General features: G+C 37.6%; 1 protein-coding gene across 1 annotated transcript; it reads right to left on the reverse strand.

The window, feature by feature from the left end:
• Positions 1-27,910, reverse strand: LOC135116980 (voltage-dependent L-type calcium channel subunit beta-3-like). The gene is given in 11 exon segments (XM_064035062.1): positions 1-306; positions 2,447-2,602; positions 3,187-3,354; positions 3,890-4,030; positions 6,768-6,891; positions 7,303-7,323; positions 7,325-7,511; positions 10,413-10,581; positions 11,131-11,250; positions 12,154-12,270; positions 27,732-27,910. Coding segments are annotated over 11 exon segments (1,551 nt in total). The 5' UTR covers positions 27,774-27,910.

Consider the following 27,910-nt stretch of genomic DNA (forward strand, 5'->3'; position numbering starts at 1 on the left):
CTACAGCGTTGAGCGCGCGGCGCGAGGCCCGTAGTCGTCGGGCGGGTCGCGGTCGCGGCGCCGCTCGCGCTCGTCGCGCGCGTACTCGCGTCCGTACTCGTCGCGCGCGTACGCGTCGCGCGTGTAGTCGTGTCCGTACGCGTCGTGCGGCGCCGGCGCATGCGCGGTGTGGGCTCGCTCGCGCGGGTACTCGGGCCCGTAGTCGTGGTAGTCGCGCGGGTAGCCGCGCTCGTACCGCTCGCAGCGCTCGCCGCGCGGGTAGTACTCCTCCTCAGGCGCTCCGGCCGCGCCGCTGGGACCTGCCGCCTGTCGACCGTAACGTGCACATGTAAAGGATCTTAGGATATCGACATGATATCAAAATAAAACAAAACCCTTCAAAACCAACACGCACTCGAACACAAAAACTGAAAACATGAGGAGGATGACGGCCCTGGAAATCCATCCTGCCTTTGCATCGACCAGGTTTTCTAGGACCGAAGAGCACACACACCACACGGGGACTTAGTGGGAACGAGTTCCGGGGCGAGAGGGCACCCACACTTACGGCTACGACACTAGGCCGAGAGACATCTGCATGATGACCCCGCCAGTGCGCACTTTACCCGGGACCGGGATGACTACCTGAGCCGCGGCGGGGATCGGCGACGCTGCGGAACACTTCACTTCAGTGGCTGTAGACTATTGGCCTGAGTTATGGCTTACTGCCTTTGAGAAGGTCTACTGCTTGATGGATTTGCTGCTTTATGCTTGATCGAGACGACTTGTTAGGCGGACCGGGTTGCGATGAAAGGACTAATCGTATATGAGATGGCCATGTTCCGTGGTCTTAGGAAACTAATTCAATGATCAAGTTCTGCAGTCTTCGACGAAAGAGTAAAAGTCCCATTCAGTAAACATTTATTTTCAAAAAAGAAAGTTTTTCACCACACTCAAGATTTTGTACAGAGGGCCCCATGAATTGAATATTCCAACGCCCCGAGTTTCCATTCCACTCATTAAAACGCATACAGTTAGCGTCATTCTGAACCGCAGTTACTTGTTAGCCGGCGGAATCCAGCAGCTGGTTGCAGCTGCTAGATTCTGGGGGTGTTAGTGAAGCGTCACCCTCAAGCGATGAAGCGGTTAGAAGGGTGGGGGCCGCTAGAAATTGTATGCAACCTGGACGGGGCCGGTGCGTGACTATAAACACCTGGAATTTAGTCCTCGCCTGGTGTTAGTGGGCCTGCCCCGACGCTTGTACTGAAATGAACAGGAGGGTCAGTGTGCGGTCCACTTGCGGGAGGGGACAACATCTACCACGACATCTAGGTACTTCACTTCAATACCACTATCCAACCGCGGCATTGGTGAAATACGTACTACCAGGTACAGTAACAGACTTTATTCAAAAATTAAGTAGAGAATTGTTTTTCTGAAGTTGTTCTGTGACTGTACCTCAGTTATTAGTAGACATTGAAAATAGATTGATAATGTGAAAAATGACTATGAGCATGAAAAATATATGCTGTCTACTAAATAAAAGTACTGTAATATCATAATAAACATCTGTAATATAAAAGCACAGTGTAATAGCAAATAAATAGATAGATTGTACATTTAATCCAAAAGATGTCAGTCGTCCGAAATGGATAAGTATTTTTATTTCCTAAAACTGTTTGGATTCAAATATACTTGCACAATTTTCTACTATCAAATATATGTAGGTGTATTTATTCAGTATATCTGTATATTGTCCTCTTAGTACAATGGTTATTAGTTACCTCTTTCCCTCTCGTAGCTATAGGAGTCGGACCTCTCACGGTGTCCTCCAGTGTTAGCGGGGATCAAAATATCGCAGTACTCGGTTACACGAGGTATATTCAATATTCATACATAATATAGGTATATTTATTTTATATAGATTTGTATGTGTGGAAGCCAGTATGTCTGACGCCAGTCTAACCAAGGGGTATCGGGTTGCCCGGGTAACTGGGTTGAGGAAGTCAGATAGTCAGCTGAATCCGGTTAGACTGAAACTGACCCCAACATAGTTGGGAAAAGGCTGGAGATGATGAGATTTATGTGTTTGTGTGTGTTTTGAGTTGATAGTCATTTGTTGAAACAAGTTTTTAGTCCACGAAGAAGAACGAGCTACATTTATGAGGGTCGAATCATAGATCGATTGATGGACCAAATCGTATTAAGACATTAAATAAGAATTGAGCAATATTAATATTGTTACTAGTACAACATCGAAAAGTTTCAATTTTGCGTAAGTATGTATAGGTACTCATAGTCGTGTTAAGAGTGTGTGAACAGTGTATATTGTATGGTTCATCTGAACTGAAATGATGCCCACTACCGCAGTTACAGAGCACGGCCTTAAGCCTAAGTTCACCGACAACATAAACGTCAGTTTCCTTAAAACAACTTTTACTTTCAAAATTCAAACGCCTTAAAATGCGGTATGGGGTGCATCACCGCAGTTGAGACGAGCTGTATCTGTATGTGTCTGTGTCCCCGTATCCCGCTCACCAGGCATGGCGTGCGTTGTGCGCGCATGTGAGCGCGTGCAGGCGCCGCCTCCTCCGGCACCGGCGGGTGTCGCGCGCCAGTACGCCTGCAGAACGTACAACATGATGACTAAGGTGGCTATTCTCATGTAAGGAGATTAGCCAACTGCGCAGGACATATTATAGTGCACTAGCATTTGCGCAGACACAGGAGTACTCACTATTCCGTCACCCTCATAGCCTGATGGGACGGCAATCCGACACGACCAGAGATCAGGCGCAGGATCGACATTTACGTGATCTCCGATGCACGGGTGTATCAATCACCAACTACCAGGCTTCGGGCTGCTTTGTGAAAGTTTTAAAACCACAAAGCGATTTCAGCCCGACCGGAATATATAATACAGGAAAATATTTTGAAAACGAGTCACAAAGGCGTAATTGGATGTCGCAGTTTTATGCTTGTTATGAGTTGCTACACCCTCTTGAACTATTTATCTCGTAGTATCCTTGAGATACAAAACCTTGTATCCCTACTACTACACCCTTTTTCCTATAAAAGGATTGCGGCTATTAAGGCTAGTTAAATTGCGGGTCTGAAACAAATCCAGCTAGTAATTCCCTCAGCCTTATGCTGGCAATTGCTTTTATTCTTTTAAGACCTAAGGACCATAAAGAATAATGAACTGACCTCTAAATATTCAGCAATATGTTCGCAAGCGTCCTCGAGCTGGTTCTCATCGAGGATCACGTCGAACATGTCAGGCGGGCACTGCGCCAACTTCTCTGCAGCCACCATCTGCACCGACAGGTTCTTGGTCTGCCCCTTCCCTCGCGACTTGATCAGCCGCTGTAGCACCTGTGGCATCAGAAATACCTGATTATAGCCTGATGCACCAATAACATCTAACAAGCCTATAAAGGGATAGACCAGGAACTACTACTATCATTACAAAAAATAACTGCAGTCACAAATGTAAATATTCCCTTGAATTAGATCGTCCACATATATCGATACAATAAGTTTATTTGTTTTAGTACTTATTTAATAGTTCGTACATTTTACACATAACATATGGACACCTAAGGATGTCGGTCGCGACTGAGAGACTATGTAAGGCTAAGCTTACGGCATATTGTTATCATTAAAGACTTGCTGAATAGTGGAAACATTTTCACTTTTAAGATTTTATATCGCATTGCTCTAAGGTTTGCTGTTAGAGGATCCAACTCTGAATTAAGCTCGTCTTTGTAAATAAGTAATCTCTGTGTGCTGTGCGTGTTTTAAATGCAGTTGTGTGTGCAATAAAGGATAAAAGTTAATCTTTTTCTTATGGTCTTGAAGTAAATTCAGAGAGGATGGCACAAGTATTGATAGACTCAAGTAATACAACCTTGGGACTGGAGATTTTCAGGTACACGATGGTGGGAGCCAGTGAAGTCTTGGCGAGCTGTGAGGGATGGTTGATGGTGTCACAGTCCAGCACCACGAGTTGAAGGGTCCGAGCCAGCTCGAATATCCTCTCGATTTCAGCCTGGATAGAAACAAAACCGCTTTATTCATTGTTTTTGTTGATATGTCTATGACAAATTAATTGATGAAATATGAGGTTAGTTACTTTAGTTATATGGTATCTTCTTTTCTTGAAGGCTAAGCAGAGGTATCTACGCCTACCTGGACTTGTAATAAATATTTTCTTATAATTTTTTGAGTGAAAAACCTTTATTATCTATGTATCGATATTGGGACTTTTGAGGAAATTGTATCTTGTGTTCACAAAAATAATCTTATCACTTCTAGATCAAGAATTGGTCACATAGGCGCGTCAAAATTTTACACATAGAAATATGCAGATATAGATATTGCTAAGCAGCATTTTTCAGCACTCACAATAAGCGCGTAATTTCTTAACAATAGTTGACGTTCACAAAATTCTACTCATAACGTCCCAAATATCATCTGATATCTTATTATATTATATTAAAACATCGTTTATGTAAATCAACGGAATCTGGTTTAGTTCCAAAATTATTATTTGCGACGCTCGAGTGAACAACGCAAGACAATACAGAACATCTAATTTTAATCGTTTAAAATGTGGTCGAAATGGACACTATTACGTCTAAAATCGTTCTAACATCAAACTACCTACGGATAAAAATATACATTCCTTAACACGACATTTTGTACCTAATCTATTAATTAATTTCTAACTGAGTCATGCTTCCTTAGATCATAACAAACTATCCTATTTTTTAATCATATTCCAATAACTACAACACGCTAAACATTGAACATTCACGTTTTAAGTTTTTATCCATTGTACAATTAATAACCAGCGGCAGTCAAAAGCTTGTAGGCAAGGACAATAATATCTAACCAAAGTCCCATTTTAACCCTTGGGCGAAATAAACATATATTGCAGACCACAAGTACCTCCAAAGACAAAAGTGAGCCCCTAACCTATAATATAATATCGTTTGATGGTCAGATATTATTGGAGCATAAACACTTTTGCTCGCGAGTGTACCTCCACACTTTGACCAATCAAAGAATTTTGGATCTTCTCATCTAAAACTACGCTATTTTTTTAGGAGTAGTGATGCGATTTTTTGGTTAGTGGAGTCAGTGTTAAAATTGTCAAAGCGCAGAGGCATGGCAATGCAAATGATAACATTTTAGCGACATTGTAATATTAATAATGTCATGCAACACTCCTCATGAACATACTTAACGTTTTATGGTTATTAGGAGAGGATCAACTCGTCTACATAATATTTGGGGTTCTGTAAAAGAAGTGTTAAAAGGAACCCTATGTTGAGTTTTGTCAGTCAATCGTAGTTCATGTCAGGCAATAATGGCGTCCACGGCCGATTTCACGGCGGCTGTTCTCATTATGGAGACCAGCCAGCTGCGCAGGACATTATATAGTGCACGAGCATTTGCGCAGACTCAGGTGCACTCCCTATTCCTTCACTCTCATAACCCACGGCAATATTAGATGGGATGTCAGGTATGCTATTAGTAGAACAACACTTGTTATAAAATTGTTGTTATAAATTCTTTTCTACATGGATTGCATAAACTGAAAAGTTTTTATTTCATTGTGAGTGGGATTACTAGGTCAAACACTACTTCATTTAAGTGAGACCTTTATTTAGTTCTTGGATCTTTAAAAAAATGCTTTAAAAGTATCAGTGCCTTCCCATATATCCCTGAAGCAAAATTGAAACATCTGAAATCATTCGAGTTGACAGACATGAAATATTACAAAAGATTAAAACAATGATTGTAATTTTTCTAATCAGCAGAATAGTCAAATAAGAAGCGAAATCCGCGAAATTATTTTATGCTTTGAAACACCAAATTACACGTCTAAACTTCTAATAGGTATGAGGTTTGTTTGTGTAGATACTCTTTCAGGATGGGAAACATTAGACTATAGTAGGATAGGATACAATGGTTAAATATTGGTTTAGAACTGTCGAAAGGAGGACTATTTTACCTTTATTTATCTATTTACCTAAGTTTGACAAGTTACTTGGTTTTAGAATTAATTGATCTAACTAAATGGATGAGTTAAGGAGTGTTCGTTAGTCACTAATCATAATCAACTATTATGTAATAAATACCATATGAGCATGTTTGGATCGAGCGAGCGTTGTACTAAAATTGACTATATTCTAAATGTCACTAAATCTAGAGAAATGAAAGAATATTTTAATAAGTGGCATGAAAAAAGCGAAACTTTAATATATTATTCTAACTAGTGCCAAGTTGTTAAGTGACTCGTCTAGATTGATCAAAATACTTCATTTTGCAGAACTTTGATCAGAGGCGTCTAGTAACAAAATATTTGTGGACTAAAGTTTACGACTGCGGAAGACCGACAAAGGACTTAAACTGTTTCAGAAAATTGGTGGTTTACGATAGCTAAAATTTTGCTCCATATCGAAAAGACGCTCCTAAAAGTCGCGGAGGTCCCTAAATTCTAGGTGCTCAGAAACTCCTAAACTCAGCCTTGTACCGTGACTGAGAGGTGGCCGACCTAGCCTCGGGTCCACTCATTCCAAACACGCCCACGACATCACGTGCCTCAAACCACAACACCACAGCTACCTACTAATGAAATCGCACCTGGACCTCGGCTAAACAGTTGGTCCTGTTACCGGCCCTCTCTACGAACGGTTTCTTTGGCGCGTTTTGCGTCCGTTTGGCCAATGATATATCGGACTGCACGCGGGTGATGATGATCCTGCAACACGACATACCTGCACTTCAGCGAGGCAAGTGGACCGCGAGTTGGAACGCTCCATGATGGCTCGTTTCGACGGGTTGTTGAGCAGAGAGCGCTTCGCGAGAGATATGTCGGCCATCACGCGCGTTATTATTATCCTGCAATGTTAGTCCCGTTTGGTCAACTGTTAGTTGTTAGTTGTGTTAGCTTTAGGTCGGTGCCGGTCTCTGAAATAAATTGTTAGCGGCCGTCTGTGGAGGCATCTGGGCTGGTACTCGGTACCGAACGGGTTTAGTGAATTTAGAATTTGGATTATTCAGATATGAAAATATTATGCCAATTAGGTTTGTTAATTTTGAGATACATTTGACTGATAGTTTATATCGGTGAAGGAAATAGGTAGGTACTTCAGTCACAAAATAGTTTTTAACGTGCCAATTAATTCTCCAAAGGGATCAATATTGCGATCCGAGCCAATTGTATCGAGGCATCGAGCACATGCGCTCATCAAAACTTCAAAACTAAGTATACCACCTGATAACAAATAATACAAAAGATACCACCCTCACCTGCCTTCAAAGCGTCTTTTGAAAATCAAACAAAGCCTTCTGCATCATGTCGGTGACCTCGTACCCTTGAGGCTGGGCCCCACGATGACGACGGGCCGCATGGACGGCACCACGTCGTACGGCGTGCTCGCCTCCGCCTTCTTGAAGAACGGCTTGCGCTTCTCCTTGCCGCCCGCGCTCGCCCGCGGCCCGCCCGTCCGACTCCTCGCCTAAAGAGCCAGGACTATAGTCAGTGACTGGCGTCATTTCAAATTGACAACCTAAGTTTCTGCTTTATTTTATACCATCCTTTTAGTTTGCTTTTACGGACCATTCATTAAACATCGATATGTTAAATTACTTAACCCGTGCCGATAAAGAATGGGATTAGAAATCGCGACATGTATTCAACTCTCGCTCATGTGCTATAGTGTATGAGCGAGAGGTAAATACAGCTGTCGCATTTCTAATCCCATTCTACTAGTTTTCAAAACCCTCAAATAAATAATTTAAAGCTAACATGCTCTCTTCGATACAACAAGGTCTATATATTTTGGGGCTGTAGCAATAAGGAGCAAATCAAAGTTTTCATTCAAGGTACACAACACATACTTTGAAAATATCTGCTACGAGACACATAGACAACACCAATAATTGAAGACATCCCAGGTTACAGAGTAGAGGAAAAGAACTCAATTTTAACTAGGGAAGTAAGAAACAGATTATCCCTAGTGGAATTGAAATGTTATAGACTTAAAACCCTGAGGGACAGGCATAACAAGTATATTTTTCTATAAGTATGCCTCAGAATATTGTATTCGTATAATAGCCATAATTAGGATTAGGTGACATTATTCACCTTGCATTGCAATGGTGGTTCAGTTGCATCTCTTTAAGGTTTTTCAAGGCATTTATATTGTCTTGTCCTACTATTAGTTAAGGCACAGTTTCTTCAAAGTGATCTCTTGTCACATTATCCTAGACCCGATTTTTCCTCTACTGTGTATTTAAACACAGAAAATATTCAAGACTTTCGGACCACATTCAAAAGCGTCATCTCACGAGTAACTGCCCAAAATATAACCAATAACCATACCATAAACAAATAAAACATAACATAGCTATAACGTTCCTGTAAAACATCAAGAGATATTAAAGAAAAATATTAAAATAGATAAATTAATAATAGAGGTTCCATGCATAATGTAATGTGGGATGGCAACGGTGTACGAGCAAAAGTACTAGGACTTTTTCATTTTAAAATTCTGTTAACAAGACGGGAATAAAGTAGCAAATATCGCAAAAAATATATCGAGAAGTCAGTTGTATTAAGAACCTTATTCTCAATATTTCTACCAACATTAACTTATAAGTATGGTTTTAATTTTAAAATTACTCGGTACCGGGTCATTTAAGTAGGGGCGAAAATCGATTTACTGGAATCAAATTGGGGTGTTTCATAAAATAATAAAACATTTATAATACAAACGAGCTCGGATAACATCTAGATATATTAATAGAGGTGAAAATTTACGACATTTCCTGGTGTCGAGCGATGAGTGCGTGAGCTTACCTCGATCGAACGAAGGCACATCTGAAAATGTGGCAAACGTGAGTGCGAAATACACATTATTCGATGTATCGACTATTGTGCTGGCCGAGTATTCGAATTATTCGATCTCGAGAACAAAACCCTTCGATATTTAAACGTCAACAGATTAGTCGATTCGATCTTAGAATAACAAATATACAATAAGATATTTTAGAATAATTTGTGATTATTATTAAATAAATATAGGTTATATACTTGCTTTGTGTTGAGCGAATTGACTAACCATCGAATAGAGAATAGTCGACTAATCGACTAGGAGTCAATAATCGGTACATCTCTAAGACCAGGAAATTCCGGCAAATTCCACCGAATTGATGAGTGATCATGAATGGCTAGTACAAAGCAGTTATACATACCATATACGAGTTATATAGTAAACATTTGTTTGTATCTAAAGTAATAATTTTGTTGCTAAATAAATAACAAATTTTGTGTGCCTTATTACATTGAATAACCGTTTCCAATAGTTATAAAAATAAGTGTAAAAGATATTTTTTAAATATGTAAAATAAATGTGGTGTAAATAAAAATAAATAGTGTAGGTATAAGTAGAAGAAGAATATTTCGCGACGAAGTGCAGTTATGTTAAATAATTTTAGTATTAATTAATATTTACAAAAAGATGCCAATTGAACACCGAATCACGAACTACATACAGTAAGTATAATCGTCTTGCTTTTTAATATAATTGTTAATTTTGAAGATTTTCGGTTAAAAGCCCATTATTTTCGAAACAGCGAGTCCAGAGTGTTAGAAAGAGCAAGACGATGTAAAAGAGAGAGACAAACAACTGCGTTGTACGTTACAGACACTAGATAAAACGACATACAACACAAAATATAAATAAATAAGTTGTTATATTAGTATCAACAAAACATTTACTGGTACAGCCAAATACATGTAAACATATTTTTTTTTTTTATCTTATATCCAAATCAATTTTCATACGACTTAACATAAAAGACAAAAAATTTGAAAAAATATTAAAATAGAATTAAAATTATTATTCATCAAAACCTTGAACCTTCGGACCTGAGCCTTGAACCCTTTAGGTTAAAATTAGAATAACAAGTAAAAAGTTGTGTATGCCTTTTTATCCAGTGCATGAAAAAGCTTTAGGCAGATGGTCACTCTTGTTTACAATATCCCAATTCGTCATTTTAGATAATAATTTCTATATTGTTCTATTTACTTAATTATAAATCAGGTGCAGAAAGGTACCTAAACATATAATTTACTCGTAATACGGACAATTGGGATATTACAATAAACCAATGAAAATCAAAACCTCCAGTTAGAAGTTTAAATTTTCATTACAACAGCTTCGTCTCGAATCAGCAACTATCGATTTTGAATCGACTAAACAATCGAACAATTCGACTATTGTCAAAATCGAATTCTATTATTCCTTTTAACATTTAAATGTTACATTCAAAATCGATAGTATGTATTCGAGCGTTGACCAGTGTGCAGGTGTGGCGGCGGGTATGGCGATGACGTACCGGGCGTGGGGTGCTACCTCGGGAGAGGGGCGGCGCGTGCGGCGGCGGCGCGGCGGACGCGGGCCGCGGGTAGCGCCGCGCGCCCAGCCCCCGCACCGCCTCCAGCTTCACGGGCGACGGGATGAAGCCCACGTCGCTGCCCTCCTTCACGAGCCGCCCGATCCACCAGTTGTTGTCGTACTTCTCCTGGAAGAAGTACATTGATGTGTCAGTTATGACACTACACAATGGACTGTGAGACTGGCAATACACGGACCGCTTGAATCAGTCAGGGCGACAGTTTCAAGCTGTCGACCGCCCGAATCATTTGCAACTGCTCGAGCGGTACGTGTATGTGCGTCCATAGAAGATGAATCCCATCCCATTGAAGCTGTCGCCCTGACTGCTTTAAGCGGTTCATGTATTGCCGGCCTAATAGGCTGAAATGATGATTACTTTTGATGAGGTCCTTATTGACCTTTAAAAGCTTAATTTTAGGTTAACAGCCTTTGTTTGCTTTACATTTTATCTGCAGGAGCAGTGATTGAGAATGGAGTGTGATCGTTGAAAGTGGTTCACCGTGATCTCAAAAGAATAGTAAAAAGTCAATTAGAGCTAGGTACTCTTTCAAATGTCAAAACCTGTATTGAGAATGGCCCCAAAAACTTTCCCATCCCAGTTGGTATAGTTACCAATTGGTTAAAAACTAGGTAAAATCACTTAGATTAAGAGGAAATGCAGAAAACTTTGACGTACCTTGATGTGGAGAAAATCGCGCACCTCGAAGGAGATGGCGCTGCCGTGCACCGGCGAGTCGTCGTCCACGGTGCCATCGTATGACACATTGGTGCGCACCGCGAACGCCACTGGCTTCTCCTGGAACATGACGATATAGCTTCCAGAATCCGACATGTTAAGATGAGTCAGTTATGCATGTTTGTTAGCCTGAAGGTCTGACAACCAGTTTTTACCAAGAGTTGATGAGGTTACTGGACTGAGAAGGTCAGATAGGGAGTTGTTCTATACAAACCACTGGATTAGACTGGAAGCCGATCCCAACATAGTTAGTAAAAGATTAGGCAGATGATGATGTAGTTTGAATACTAATGACATCGTCATTCTGCTGCCCCATCATCCCAATTTCTAATACTTATTACACATATTCGGGTATGCTTATAGAAATAATATTTATGCATATATACTAATATTCGTTACGCTCATGCTACGTAAATTTTCGTATGATTGGCTGTGGCTGCTCCATTTCACTTAGTTACTCATGAAAGCAACGTGCTTAATTGCTCATTGTTAAGTCAAATCAAATTAGCTGCTGAGTCATATGCATAATTTTCAAAAGAATGTGTTTGAAGAGATTGGGGCACTCCAAAATATACCCGAAAAACCGTGCTTAAGAAACCAATATGGCTTTTCATTACTTCCAAATAAAATGTAAATTGTAAATCGTCTATCGGTTTGTAGAAGTGAAAATGAATGGCCATGCCCTTTTGTATGAGGTCTTTTCTAACAATGTAATTTAAAATTAAACACATGAGTTAATGAGAATTTAACACTCTTATTAATCTCTAGATTCTGCCAGAGGTAACACTACCCTGCGTGGCTGCGTTCAATAAACGAGCTGTCTGCTACCACTGAACTAACAAACTTTTCAGCTTTATTATTTACTATATTAAAGATTAGCCAATCTTTTCTTATCACCACTAATACTACAACATTATACGAATATTTCCAAAATAATTATAAACAGGTATATTGTGAACTGACCCGTGCCTTGTCCAGCTGTTTGATAGCCTGCGCTTCCTTCTCGCGGCGCAGCGCCTCCTTGTCTTCGTCAAGCGACAGCTCCGACGATGGTTGCGAATAGTTCGAATCTGCTGAGCCCTGTAACATTTACATTGAAACTGTTAAACAGCGGGAAAATGCTTTTGGGAGTAACGTTAGCTTAAGTTACGTTAAAGAAAAATTCGTGTAAATCCAGTCACTTGCAATATAATATAAGCGGGTGTGGTGCCATACCACAAACCATGCGGCACCTTCTATGCTGCCCACTATGCCCCGACACCTGCATAGTGGAGGACCTTTATAACGCTACTGACAATGCCGTATGCATAGCGAAATATTGGGCCTCCAAAATTTAAGTTGCCATCGACTCGCCAAGAAGAAGAAGAATATAATATATAGTCAATAACAGTAAACGGAATGTTTCACTCTTTACTTATGACAGTGGTGAACTCAAATTCGTGTAAATCCAGTCACTTGTAAGTATTTACAATAAACGTTTTAAAACTATGGCACAGGATAATACTACCAATAAGTGCTTTTCCTAAACAGCAGTAATTTCAAAAGTTACAACCAAACCAACAATTTGCATTTGATGTTTGTCAAATTACTCCTCTCGCAATGAAAATAAATGAGTACACCCATCATCCACCATCGTACACCATCTATGTCCCTTTAGTTTAGCTTCGGGAACCCATCTCATATTCACCTATAGTGCCTTAATCATCAAAGTCGTAGCGAGCCAAGATGCAGACAAAAGCTAGAATATCAGCTCAAAGACAAATATATTAGAAATTCGATCTACAACCCTATCTCCGCAGTACCACATAATTTGTTTGTCAGAGGTCAAGGTCTCTTTGACACTTTTGGAATGGTTCCAGTATTTTATATCTGCGGTAGTCTGTACCGACAGATTCTGATGTATTACATGGTTGCTACCATTAAATGTAAGCCATTCACGGTTTATAGATAACTAAATAGGAGGTTGAAGATTATGACGATTATGACAGACTATCAAATTCCTCCCAGAGTAGTGATTGGTTACTAGAAGTTTGTGGTAGGTCCAATAGACGACAGTAAGAAAGACTTGGGGTGAGATTAGGTATGAAGAATGCAAATATATTTGGCCCAGTTCTACTCCTGCATACAAAATAGATGCAGCATATAATGAAAAGATTTTTGCACATTTGAAAATGCCAATAATCTGTTTTATGTAACGTATTCAGCAAACATATGTTTTAGCTCAGTCGTTCACGTCTTCCTATATCAAACGCAGTCGTGAAAACTTCCACATTTGCTTGTTTACTAAACAAACAAATAGTTCTCATTGCAAAAGCGATTTAGACCTATAATAACAATTGATTTTTGTACAAAGGTGCGCATACGTTTAAAAAGCTGTAGACTTTTCAAATGAGCTATGTGGAAAGTGGAAGGAACTTTTAAACAATTAAACTCGGCGCAAATTCAAAATGCGTCAACCGGTTATAAATATGAGGTTTACAAAACAACCAACAAAGTTTGGTGAAACAAAACTGTCAGTTATAGTTGAACCAATCCATAAGTAGTGCAAGTATTTTGGCACGAGAGTCGAGCGGCGCGCGCATACCCGCAACGCTTTGCAGCAATCATGCAGTTTTATCTACTATTGCTATAATTTTTACAAAGAAAATCAGCAGTAGTGACATATTGTGAAGCTAGTAGGTTTATAAAAATTGTAACCTACATTTTATTTATTTTATTGAATTGCGGATTCTCGGAAGTAAGTAAAATTATCAGCTAGGTTTACACCCAAAACAGCTCAGTCGTTTTTGCGTAAATTAGTGACAGATTTACCAATCCACTTTTGATCTAAGATTAATTTCCTGATCCCTGTCAATTTATTTTGCGTTACTTTAGAAAATACTTACAAAAGAGTTCAGAATACTATGTGAAGGTATTATAGTCCGACGTGGTGTCCAAAGTAACACAGAGATATAGAGTAAGCAAGTGCTTTCTGGTGTGCAAAATCACAATTTGGAAACATCAACCGTCTTGTTGAAAAACATCTGGAACTGGCAAGGAAATTGTAACCAATTTTTTCCCATAAAATTACATAATTGGCACCCTTTTCACGGTCGTATTAAATATAAAAATCTTCGATATAGGACCATCCCATGGGAGGCCAAGCTTTAGTTACAATTTTCCTTGCACGACGTTTATTCGAAAACTAAAGACAGCACAGGTGACAAGCGTATAGAAAGAAACACAGGTGTCTTACCAAGGGCTTGTAGCTTGTCATTTGTCGATGGTGAGTCGTGCCGACTGCATGCAATGCGACACAAACAGACGGAAATCAGACAGACATGCTTGGGGCTAGTACGTAGCGCCACCACTTAAATAACAACTCGATTAAGTCATTTAGTCGTTTAACTATTAAAAATACTAAAAATAGAACCTTCTTATTGATTGAACCACTTTTGAATTTGAAAATAGAAAGCTGCCAGGACTTTTCTGGCATTTTTTATTAAAATGGCAGTTCCTTTTTCGTTTTTTAAATGTTTGAAATTAGAACAAAACGGTTTTTCTTAATTTTTCTTTTTTCGAGTTATCATTTAATATAAGTCACAGCATTTCAGACTTGTGGCGCTAACTGTACACAAAGTAATGTCGGCACATAATCTAAAAAATAAAACGATTAGTTCATGCTTTAATCTGTGGTTTGTTTCATGTTAGTGTCATCTCGGAATTTAGTAACTTTTAGAATTTTGTTTTTTTTTTTATCACAAATTTGATTATAGCCAATTTAATGTAGAACAAAATTTAAATATATAAATAAATTAAAACATACAGATTGTACAGAATAAAATAACGAGAAAAATTATATATTTTCAAATTAAAACAATTTACAAAACATTTTGTACAAGTGTTACATGAATGTATGACTGATGTATGTGGGTCTGACAAATGAGATGAAACTACCAAATTCTAGCATAATACATGAAACTAAAAGCATCTAGATCAAACCACATTAACTAAAAACTACAGACGACGCTCACCTTAGCCAAAGCTTCCAAAATATTTAAATAAAACAAAAAATCGTCTTCACACTTACAAACATTTTTACATACAAACTACAAGACGTGGCCGGTAATTTTGAAAAAATTAATTGTTTTAAAGAAGAACGAAATTCAAATTAATTGTTCTAAATATGAACGGAGAACTTTCATTCACAGACTAAGGAAAGGGCCCATTCAGCCAAGGAAGGAGGTTTTATCTGGCCGCGATTGATCATGGTCTGTACTGTACTGGCTCGTCGGTTTCGGCGGCAGTCTGGCGGGTCGAAGTAGTGACGTCAGCACCTCCCCACCCAGGCCTGGCTCGATAACCCCACTGTGCATACTTTACGCCCTTGTTTTGGGGCAGCGCCAGCGGATTTTTATTTATCAACCACTGTTTTGGCTAGCTTTACTGTTTTTGTAAACTCCTTTTATACGGATTTTTTGTATTAGTTGGCAGGGTCACAGAATTCGCATTTAGTCGAATAATGGTTTTGTAATGGCAGACTACTGGTCACGTCATTTTAAACGAACTTTGCCTATTTCTAAATCAATGAAACGAGTACTTAATCGAGGGTTCAATTTCATTTTAATTGTCAATGAGACTATAGCAAATTATGTTCAGATCAATAAAACAAGAATATGAATAGTGCATCATATTTCTGGTTTGCAAAGTATCTAAAAGGACAAGAATAAGGAATTTGTCAAATCTTTGAACACAATTTCCTACTGGCTACCTACGTTAGTAAGACTGACTAATTGATTCTGCTCAAGGCGTGGTTTATAAGTATGACACTGTTCACATAATTTTTTTCATACGAAGCAGAGATACCTAGTTAGCTAGTAGTCCATTGAAAGGGCTTTCACACTAGAGGCTACTATCGAGCATTTTACCATAAACCAGTAGTTGGAAAATGCTCTAGTCTGAAACACTCTAAGAATGATCTTTCATATTGAAGATCCAGTCAAAACAATGTTTTACGATTGATATAAAACTGATGGAATGCCTATGTTACACGAGGTGCCTAGTCAAATCCGGCCATCAAACACCCTGATATTCTGAAGCCAGTGACGTGCATACAATAATAGTAACTTGTTTTATTAGTCTATTTTCGATGAGTGGAATAGATGAACTGATTCGAGAGCACGTCTGCTTAAAGATGGTTGAACAATCATTAAACTATTAAAAGTCTCAGTACTTATGCAGATGGATTTTCAAATATAGGCATTCTCAAAGTCGATGAACAACGTTGTGTTCAAAAATTCCTGTAAGAAATTAAAGTCCATTGCTTACTGATTTAACAACACAAACGCCAGAAATGATTTACATTTGTAAAGTTCAAAAGTTGACGATAATAGTTTAAAAAATGAATCAAAAGTCCAAAAGAACAACAATTTCGGAATATTAAATTATATTTTAAGACCAGATGTAATTTCGATAATTAGTTATATACTTGTGACTCATGGTTAATCTTGTCAAAGTAAATACAAAAACTTGGTTTGGACAAAAATTGCTTGAACAACGCGTAGGTATTCTAATTTTAAAATTGACATTCAATCAAATGACTAACGCATAACTTTAAAAGCTTTTAAACAATTGCACATAAAACGTTAATCGCCGCATAGAATTAAAACAAGCACCAATAGACAAACGAATGCGAAATACATACGTCATCGCAATACGTCAATAGTACTGAATAAACCGACTTCAAAGAGAATAATTATGGCTTATAAAACTATAGAATCGCTGCCAACATTATACCCCATTATTGACCAATGACAATGCAGTAAAATTACCCCATTCCACGTTTGAATTTGACATAACGGTCACATAAAACAGATAATGAAAATATTTTGGCGAAAGCATTCGTATGTGATGATGTCAGAGATCTTAAGTTGGCAAATTGTTCTTTGATTACGTCATAAATATATCCATAAAATGTATTCAAAGACCATTGAGAGTGGGATTCAAGGTCTTAAGATCCTTCTAGCAAAGAGAACTGCTTTCTACATGAAGTATTTATTTTCACAATAATATACCTACTTAAAGGCGAAAGTTTGTGAGTGTGTATATTTGTTACTGTTATGTTATTATATAACACATATCAGAATAACACACTCGTAAAGGCTACTTCTTATCCAAGTGTGGGAAGAAGATTCTTCAGCAAGTAGGTTAGGTATACCTGTGGCGGAAGCTAGTGTTTATACTTTGCTTTGTATTGCGATTCCTGACCGTAATTTGTTAAGAAGCACGTTGATTATACGTAATCTGTATTTTCATGTTTACAATATTTTAGAAGATTAGAAATAGATACCTGTCGTCTTTGAGATTCGCATTATTTCAATCAAAAGTTTAACAAAGAACATCATGATATATTACTAGGTAGATAGAATAGCATAGAGTTCAAAGAAAATCTTACATAAAACATTATTTGTTTACAATTGAGAGCAAAGCCGACAGGTTGTAACAGTGATAAATGTGAGAAACGTCATAATAAACGAGAAATTAAATAAAGTAGTTCTTTTAATTAACTTTAAATACCTTTAAAGACGGCTGATTTATCTTTTATAAAACTTGTGACGGTATCTTATGACTCGTCGATTAATTGGTGCAATTGCCACTTTTCGGGCGTTTGAACTGAGGGTCCTAGGTTTGATTCCCGGTACAGCATTAAATTGTGTTAAGAGTATACTTGTTGGCTTATGGCGATGGCTAACTTCAAAATTGCAAGTGACGCAAACTATACTTTCACAGTGACCAGCGTAGTTCAGATTAGTTAAACCTCAACTTTAGAATCTATAATATGGGATTTTGTACAGAAATCCTATTATACAAGATAGCACAGATACGCAATACTACTTGGCCGATGTTCTATAAAAGCCCATTGTAATTACCATGAACAAAGTAAACACGTAATAATTTCATTCAGAGCTTTGTTTGTATGAACTCGTTCCATTACTCATTTGTTTGGGAATACGTCAATCAAAGATATTTGACATGGTTTTAATTTTTCTACTGTGAAATGTACGAAAATTAGGTAATCTGACAATGAAGGTATTGTTGTGTGTCTGAATCCCGGAAGGGACTCTAAAGGTGTTGGGTAGATCTTTATTTTCTCAAGAGTTTTGTGTATTACAAGATGCCTGAAATAAACGAATAAATAAAATTACTCAATCACCCTTAGATGGAACGCTGAACTAAGTATGTTACCTTCTCAGATGTAATACATAGACAGGCTTTGCAAATAAGTTAATCTACCTTTCCATACTAATATTATAAAGAGGAGAACTTCGTACGTTTGTTTGTAATGGATAAGCTAAAACTACTGGGCCGATTTAAAAATGTCTTCTCCATTGAAAAGCAACATTATCTGCAAGTAACATAGGCTACATTTTGTCCCGGTACAGGCAGTAGTTCCCGCGGGAAAACGGCTAGCATTAACATATAAAGCTTAAGTCGGTGGACTTACGGATGGCAGTTTGGTTAAACGCGTTGATCGCAGGTTTTCAGGACGGAAAACAGGACGTATTTCGCGTTTAAGCAAACAAATGAACTCTTAATTTAGCCCATTATATTAGTGCAGATGTAGGTATCTTAAGATAATAAATTAAGATGGATAAGAGAGCTGATGCTCTAAATTCATCATTCTTATCAGTATCGAAGGTAATCTGCTAATAGACTGCAACTACAAGATTTATTAAGTTAATTTTATCGATAATAGAAAATCATACCAAAGATAAGTGTGTTATTATGTGTGCTATATGTATGTTAGTTGATATAATTAATTATTGTTTTATAACGGAGTAGGTAAAGCTGTTTTGTTTATTTCAGGGACGTACCGATCAGCTTTTATTATACTTAGGTAATGTCAGAGACAAAAGTAAAGATAATAATGGTTAGTACCTAATATAATTCAATGAATATGAGGGAATATGTATTTGGCGCCAACCATTGGACTTGAAAAATGACAACTTATGGACGACCGTCACTATGCCTAACAACAGTAGAATTACACGGTGTAAAAGATAACGTTGTGTTTTAGCCTAAACGTATGTGATTAACAGTGTTGTAAACTATTTCAGTATACTAAAACATATATTATAGCTACTATAACTATTAAAACACATAGTATTCGACACACCACAAACTAAATGGTCTACAAACAATTAGCAGCTAATCGTTTCGTTGAACAATGTACACACACAACGTGCGTCCAAATATAATAGACTTAACATTAACGACGGACAAACAAACAAACAGAACAGTACTCGTTCAGAAATAGAGTCTTCTGCGAACAGACGTACTGACTGACACAGGACATTAAACATGCACGTTGCTCACCTGCGCGGAACTGGCCAACACACGCTGATTTACAACTACCGTCAATATTTACATTCAGAACAACAAAGAACTTACAGACATGTTTCAGAAGTTCGCAAACTATAACAAAGCTCAAGCACTGTGTTGCCTATTCATAGCCATGTTCCCGTGGCAATAAAGCTAAATACGGATGTACTAATACAGAACAGGGCAGGGCCCAAATACCACTGACACAAATTACATATAAACCGCCTCTACTACAGCCTATAGGAGACCGGCCACAGGGCGGTGCATCACTCACAGCGAGATGACGTCGGTAAACAAACAACATTATCATTACGTAAACATAAGGACATGGCCCGCCTTATCATCAACATCCACAAATCAACACTGAAGCAACAACACAACACTTGCGCGCGCACCTGTGTAAACAACTTGTTGTACCCGTGCCCTTGGTTGTTGTACCCCATGATGTTACGACATGGCGGCAGGTGGTGGCCACTGCGGACCACCAATGGGATCGCGTCTTGGTCGGCCGTGGTGGCGGCACATCGGAGCTGCCGCACTACCGTCCGACGCGACGGTCGCGAGCGAATGCGCCCGAATATCTCCGAAGTTGGAGCCTGAAGCTCCCCTCGTGCTGCCCCCTCCCCCCGCAGTTAGGTGAATGGGTGCGCGCGCACGGCGGCACTCCGGTTGACGAACCGTGTTGGGAGCAAGATTAGGGATTACCGTAAGTGGGTCACCTCAGATAATGGAGGGCCAATTGTTTCCAGCGACACTCCTGCCTGGACTCAATGGAGTTATCAAGTCAGGTTCCAGGGAAAGGGTTGGGCTTCACTTACTAATCAAGAGACTTAGAATCATCACGGTAAGTAATCCAAAATATATAGGTCTAAAACCATCAAAATGTATTTTTAATCATAGCTGACAATTTCTTATCATTTTGAAGTTTTGGTTCTAGGTTACGAGTTCGTTGACCTCAAAACTCGCAACTTTTGAACTTCCAAAGTTTAGATCTAGACAAAAGTATTTGTCACGAAGAGTTATTAATCCAAAACCAACTGCATTATAATATGCTAAAGACACATAGGCTGGTTTCGGATCTCACAATCACTCGAAGTTTCAAGGAAGAAAACTGTAGGTACTATACCTACTTGACTTTATGGCAATAAGAAAAATAATTTCATTAGGCATCGCCAAAAGCCATTAATGTTAGTATCACGCAATATCATAAACTGTATATTAACGACGCTCGCTATATTTAGAGGCTCTTAAGGCTTTCTTATGGCAGTCTATGGGGTTCCAATTTAACTGGAGCAGGTCTAGACACATTATGGAACATTTGACCTATATTCCCAAAACTAGGAACTTTTATTTTCTTGATCTGAGGCTTTCATATGTAGGTATTTTATAAAGTTAATGAAGAAAACTAAAAGTGAGAAAAAACTGCTTGTATAAATTGAACAATTATTTAGTTAGATTTCAGATAGTTAATGTTTGTCGAGGAAGGCTAAAGGCTACATTTTATCCGAGTGCGCGAAGAACGGGACACAGGTGACACCACGTGCGAAAGATAGTGAGTTATATTTATGAATGCATGTAGGTGGACGTTAGTTTGTAGTGAAGTACTGAAGAATTCACTAATAAGAATAAAAAGCAAACAGAATTTAATGAGTATCATCCCACATTTGGTTAAAATTAACAAAGTTCAAATTGCAAAGGCCAGCAAATATCAAAATGTGATACCTCTTTTCTCTTGTTAACACTATAACTGCTAACCTATGATCTATTACTAATGAAAAAGGTCAGAGTATCTTCTCGTGCATAAAAGTCAAGCAACGATGCAAGTATGCTCATTTGATAAGTCTAGCTACATTTTCCAAGTGCCATTCGACAGTTAAAAAATATGTAACTATAAAACCACCAAATCAGCTTAAAGTTTATTCATATTTAGTATCAAGTCCGATCTCCAAACAAAAATCATATTACAAGGTTTTACACACGGTCAGTTAGTCCCATGGCAAATTACTATGTTATGTTAACACAACTAATATTGTACATATATTGTAACATGCAGAACTTTAAAGTTTATAGCTAAATCATTTGTTTCCTTAGGCCTTTACAACATTTTAACAAAATATTTTTTTAGGAAAATTTAGCTGTCCATTACAACAAAACTAGGTTTCTATAAAGACGAACGCGCCATATATTAATAATGTCAATTTTAGCGTTGCTTTTTCCACTCGTGGATTTTCCTATGTCTTCCGTAAATCTGTGATTTCATTTTATTTAAAATGCACTATATCAAGCATTCATTGATAACTAGGTACTATATAATAAAACAAACTTTAATCAACTACAGACCCTAAAACAATACAAAATTGGAGCGACAAAATAATTCAGTAATACTCGACAAACGGCGGCTACAACCTACGTATTAGCTACGCGCTCGTAGCAGTGGGGGTCGTAACACTGGCGCAGTGGCGTAGCCGCGTAGCGTAGGCATCGTTTGAAGGTACCAGTCGGGAAAGATTTTTGCGAAATAAAATACTGATTGATAAATATTATTTTCATTTTTTTATTTAGGAATCAATAGTATTTTTATTGAATATAACTAACTTTTAGAATATTACTTTATTTAATTAATTTAATGCGAAAAAAACATATGCATGTATTTATTTTGGCTCTTTTATATTACCATAGTTAAGTATTCCACTTAAGACCGATATTTTGTTAAAAACATAAATACTTATTAAAATAATGATGAATTATTCTTAAATATTGATTAGATAATAAAAAACATCAAAATTATTTTTATGCAACTATTCGATGATGTGAATTTCCATAAGATACATAGTCATGCTAATATGCAAGTACTAGAAAATAAATCAATCGATATTAGGTATTTCAGTAGATGTACTGAAATAGCCTCCACAGTGATGATACTGAAATAGACTTTCAGGGCACTAGAACCCTCCAACACCCTGTCATCCAAGTAAAAATCATTATACTATATTTAAAACAAAAACACTACCTCAAATCTGTCTATTCACGAAAAACTGGAAAACTGCTGGACAATTTTCATATGGAATGAAGATTAATATATTTAAATCTATAAAATGCTCCTTAAAATATGATAAACTGCCTAAGCTTAGGTAATTCGTTTCCATAATGCTGTTTTAGATTATCTGAATTGTTTCTGAAGTATTATTTTCAATTCAATAAGTTACTTACGCTTCAAAAATCGAAGCCTCCTTTTTAAAATACAGGACATATGCAATACTCAAAGAGGTCCTTTAAAAGGCATTTCCAGTAAGAGACAGTACACTCTAACAAAATTATCTGCACAAACTACATCGGTTGGTCATTTAATAATTCCATAACAGACCCCAACAACGAAAACACAACCTTACTACCTTACCATACGGTCTAAAATGACACACACACTTGCATTACCAAATTAAACCTTGCACGCTAACGGAAAATGAACTCTAACTCCATGCAAGAAGGGTTATGATAATTTTGCGGTGTAACATCAGAGTTGGCATGCGGTAAAATATTCGGTGGAAGCGACAGAAGAATGAACTGTGTGTGTATGTAAATAAGGTTGTTTTGTTTGTGGTGTTGGGCGCATGCGCTTGGTTCGGATCGATGCGGTGTCGCGCCGCGCCGGCGACGTGTCTGACCTACTTGTGCAGACGCGATGGGTCGCTCGCTCAATTGTGGTGCCACTTTACAGTCGCTTGCTAAGTGACGCCCACATGTTATAAAGTAAATACTGACTTTAATGCTTCGTATGAACTTAATGTTGTATAGTTTGTTATGGATGGCATTTGGAATTTTGCCATGATTTGCGTAAGATTTCAGACTTACACAGTTACCGATTATCATCGGATAACGATGGTTAAAGTTAATATCAAAATTTTGCATGAAGCTTTTAAAGAAACTGTTTTTCATTGAAGACTATTTTCTGAATACATGGACCTATCTCTACTGCAAGTAGGTAAAAGCTTACAAATCCATCGCTTTTAAAATACATACCAAAAGTAAACTGCCTTAAATATTACTAACTTATTTAATTTGACAAGTAATAAAAGAAACTATTCAAATATTTATTCAACAAAGAGCGCACCACAACCGCGCGTGCTTCCAACTTCCGCAGCGTAACAAAACACGATCGCACTCCATTACTCGCTCGGTAGGGTCGACAACCGCTACGTTCATACACAGCCAGCTATGTAACTGTTGCAGGTGTAGTACGTACAATGCTCGTGTGTCATTGTGTGGCGTGTTCGCTGTTTCGAATTCTGAATAGGGTAGTTTCCAGGGTCGAAATAATGAAATAATATTTAGTCCGCTTTTAGATAATCAAAAATATTGGATACGTATTTTTCTTTTTAATTAAACATAAAATGACAAAGATAATACACTTCAAAATTAGGAGTGGGGGCCTTTTACGTCACAGTGTCCTGAAAATTGTAGCAACTTGTGACGTCACACTCAACTTTAACACGCTATATCTTAACAAGTTCTGATCCAATTTAAAAAGAAAAAATACGTATCGCTTAATTTTGGACAATCTACAAGACGGACTAATTATTATTTTTAGAAACAACCTATTGTCTAAGGGTATACTCAATCGTTTTAAAGTATAGTTGTTTTTGGTATACCAATTTTGTCTGGGAAGGCACAAGTATGTTTTCTCCTAAAATATTTTTCTACATGTAACACTATTTGTAACCATGTATTGTATTCATTTCTATGGTCATTATGTTTCACTATATCCATCCACGTTCATGCCCAAAACCTCGAAATTGGTGAATGATTTTTAAATATTTCGTTGTTTTGTTAATGTAGGTTAGTGGAAGAGCTTTAGATTTGAATGAAAGAGAGTCAATGACCCAAAAGACCTACCGTGTGGTTTTATTTTAGATTAGGTTACGATGAAATAATTTTCGAAACAATTACAATCCTTAATCGTTTACGTATACCACTAGACGTAGATTTATCTAGTTACAGATAATTCTCAGTGAAAAGTAAGATAAAACTGGAGTTAAAGCAATTTATCCGCATCCTTTATCCTTATCTTACGTAAATAAATTCACGCCCATTCGCCATGGTATCCCCATGGGAGAAATTCTACGCTCGTGCTGAGAAGTTTTACCCAGACACCTTTTGCCACATCTTTTGCACATAAAACATTCTACAGGAGTTTAATTCTTCCTCTTTGAAAAAAAAAGCAAGCAAAAATGTCTGACCGCAATTCGTGTGTTGAAAGAGAATTTTTATTCATTTCAAAAGTCTTGCAACTTTTTATAGATTTCTTAAAAAGGTTATTAGTGAATCAAAAGTGGCCGGAATAAAGTGGGAATTAACAAGGCACTCAGCTACATCCGGTTAGACTGGAAGCCAACCCCAACACAGTTGGGAAAAGGCTCGGAGGATGATGATAACATGGACTTTTCACTCATAATAAGGACACCATACGGATACCAATTCTACTTTGAATATCCATGAAAATTAAAACACACAAGAAATGTAGGTATTAAAATTTCTGGTGAGAAAACCTCATAATTTTCCTTATATCAGAATAATATAGAAGATAACATTAAAATATTCAAGTCATGGTGTTTCTGCTGCGAATAGAATGTCAATGTATGGGATTGCTATACAATCGCTTTTCATATGGGGAAAATTATCTCCTGGTTTTGTACAAACCAATTTGAGCTTTATGTTCTAATCTGATGGATTATTTTAGATTGGCAGAGGGTGTTTTGATTTATTACTTATGGGTATGAACCGGAAATCTTTGAGATAACAGAGACACTGAAAATATTGTAATTTGGAATTTTATTTTATTTTAAAAGGGTTCGTAAAAACTATTTAGTAAAAGCTTTGGTGATATCTACAAATTATTGCCTTTTCAGACTTCGAGTTATATCTAAATCTGTATAAATAAGTCAAACAATTGAATGAAAAGTCCTTTAACTAAGTCTCAGAGTCAAAACAGCAATAACGTGAAAACACCGCATAGATACCTACATACATACATGAACTATTATTTTCTTCCTCATAGTCTACCATAATTTTCCTCATACTCCTCGGTAAATGACCAAAACGAAAATAAACAAGTTCATTAAAATATAGGGCAATGAAGAAATAGCTTTGTGGAGCGCGATCAAGTAGCTACTCGAGGAAATGCACTTGTGGGGCGCCAGTTATAGCAGGAAATGTCATAAGCGTAGCGAAACAAAGTCATTGTGGACAGTTTTGCCAGTGATTCACAAGTTTTTGGAATTACCGTGATTCGATATGTAGTTTAAATATTGCTTGTAAGTGTAGTAAAAATATTGTAGTAAAACTAAAGCTGTTCTGTGTATCTTTTTGATACGTACTGTGCTTTTAAAATACGACCTACCAAACTACTACTAACCTATTTCTTTGTGTGATATCAATGCCACAGAAATAAGCCAACATGCACGTAGCGATTTTTCTGAATAGACAATATAGTATCTGCCTACATGTGCAAACCCGCTGTCACTGAGACCCCACAGCAAAAATCACTGAGTCAAGGTTTTACAAGAGGCCCATCTCATTGGAGGGTCCGATCGTGGCCGATGATACCGATCCTAAGGGTTTTCCACTACATGGACAAAGGTCTAGCAATGTTGCTGAACTGAAGAGGGGTATAATTAGAAGAATTTTAGAGGCAAAAATAACCTTTAAGTCAGGGCCATTTTGATGAGTAGACATGTTGCCTTTAACTCAGCTGCTCCAGACTTTAGTCTATGCAGTTAGATAGTTCGTATGTTTTCAAGTACAAGAACTTTATTTACTTTTATTGTGATTTGTAAAATGTAAGCACCTAATTCTGAAGTTGGCAATTTTGTATCAATTGAGCAAAAGATTGAATATGGCTTTCTCGTAAAATAAACATTTACTAGTCAATGTATGCATGTAAGTATATTTATTTCACCAATACTGAAAAGGAGCCATTACTTCCAGACTAGAGAAACGAAGCTAGTGGCGCCATCTCTGTTAAGTCTACAGAAACTATAAGGCAAAGTTTACGTTCAAGGCATCCGTAGCAAGTCATCAATGAATGGATTTCACAAATCCGGTTGGAAGCATAGGAAAACCTTCAAGCGCTTACAAATCTGTCATTGAGTACGAATGTATACTTTTATATACATATACATAATGTATACGTTAGTTGTATCATGAGTCATGCGCCATTCATGAACCGAGGAATGCTCACGCAATGGTTATTATGTTTACTGAAAACTTGTTTCAGTGCGATTACTTTAACCCTTACAATACGCACGCATATCATTTTTGAACTATATTACGATATTATTTTCGTAATGAAATTGGTGAATAAACAGTTGCTTTTCAAAGAAAACCACAATTGGTGACTAAATCGATGTCTTACGTATCACGATTTCATGCAATTTTCTTGGAAATAAAATAACCGTATACTGTAAACTGTAAAAAAAATAAATCGTTTATTTGCAAGAAAATGTTGGAAAACTTTTCAGAATTCGGTTTCTCTTCAAGTCAATATCTAATATCAAACTTTACCTACAAATGTGTGAAGATTGTAAACTGTGTTGTACATTATAAACACGATAGAAATTAATAAAAATCTATTCAGCAATCGAGACCTTGACCTTGACTTATAGAAGTCTGAAAAACATGTGTCAAGGTTAGGAAAATATTTCATAATCAGTTATAAATAGTTGATTTATATAAAAATGTGATAGAGTAAAATGTGGAGTTGGCTAAACGATTGGTTCAAGTTCACTCAGGTTCAAGTATGCTCGAGTGTATTGACGGCATTCAGTACAGTATTCCAAATAAAGTTAGCTGAATAGTTTAGCTCAACACCGCTACATTTTCGAAGCCATCTACCAACATCACACCCCTGTTTAGTGTATTATTATAAATGCATCACGACATAACTCTCCCGCACTACAACACGATAATTAACGTTTACAAATTGGCAACACACAACCAATTCCTGGCAACACTAAACAGACACGTATACAGACTATTTATGACTAAAAACTCATAAAAGCCCGCTAAATACTGGCAAAAAATCGAAATTTTAATGCTATAAACATGTTGACAAGTAAAGGTAAACATCAGAACTTGGAAACGTAACATAACCTCAAAATGTGCGAAAATTTCGTGACGCGTCTTACCCTTCGGAGCTTGTAGCGGGGTCGTCGCCTAAAGTGATCCATGGTGGTTGAGCCTTCGTCATAAGTCGCACATTTCACTGTATACACTTAACACTATGGGTAACTAACTAAGCGTACATAATATTGTGATGAGCACAGCCGCTGGTCTGCGCGACGGCTGTGCGCTAAAATAATGGCGC

The sequence above is a fragment of the Helicoverpa armigera genome, chromosome 6, assembly GCF_030705265.1.
Source record: "Helicoverpa armigera isolate CAAS_96S chromosome 6, ASM3070526v1, whole genome shotgun sequence".
NCBI classification, from domain to species: Eukaryota; Metazoa; Arthropoda; class Insecta; order Lepidoptera; family Noctuidae; genus Helicoverpa; species Helicoverpa armigera.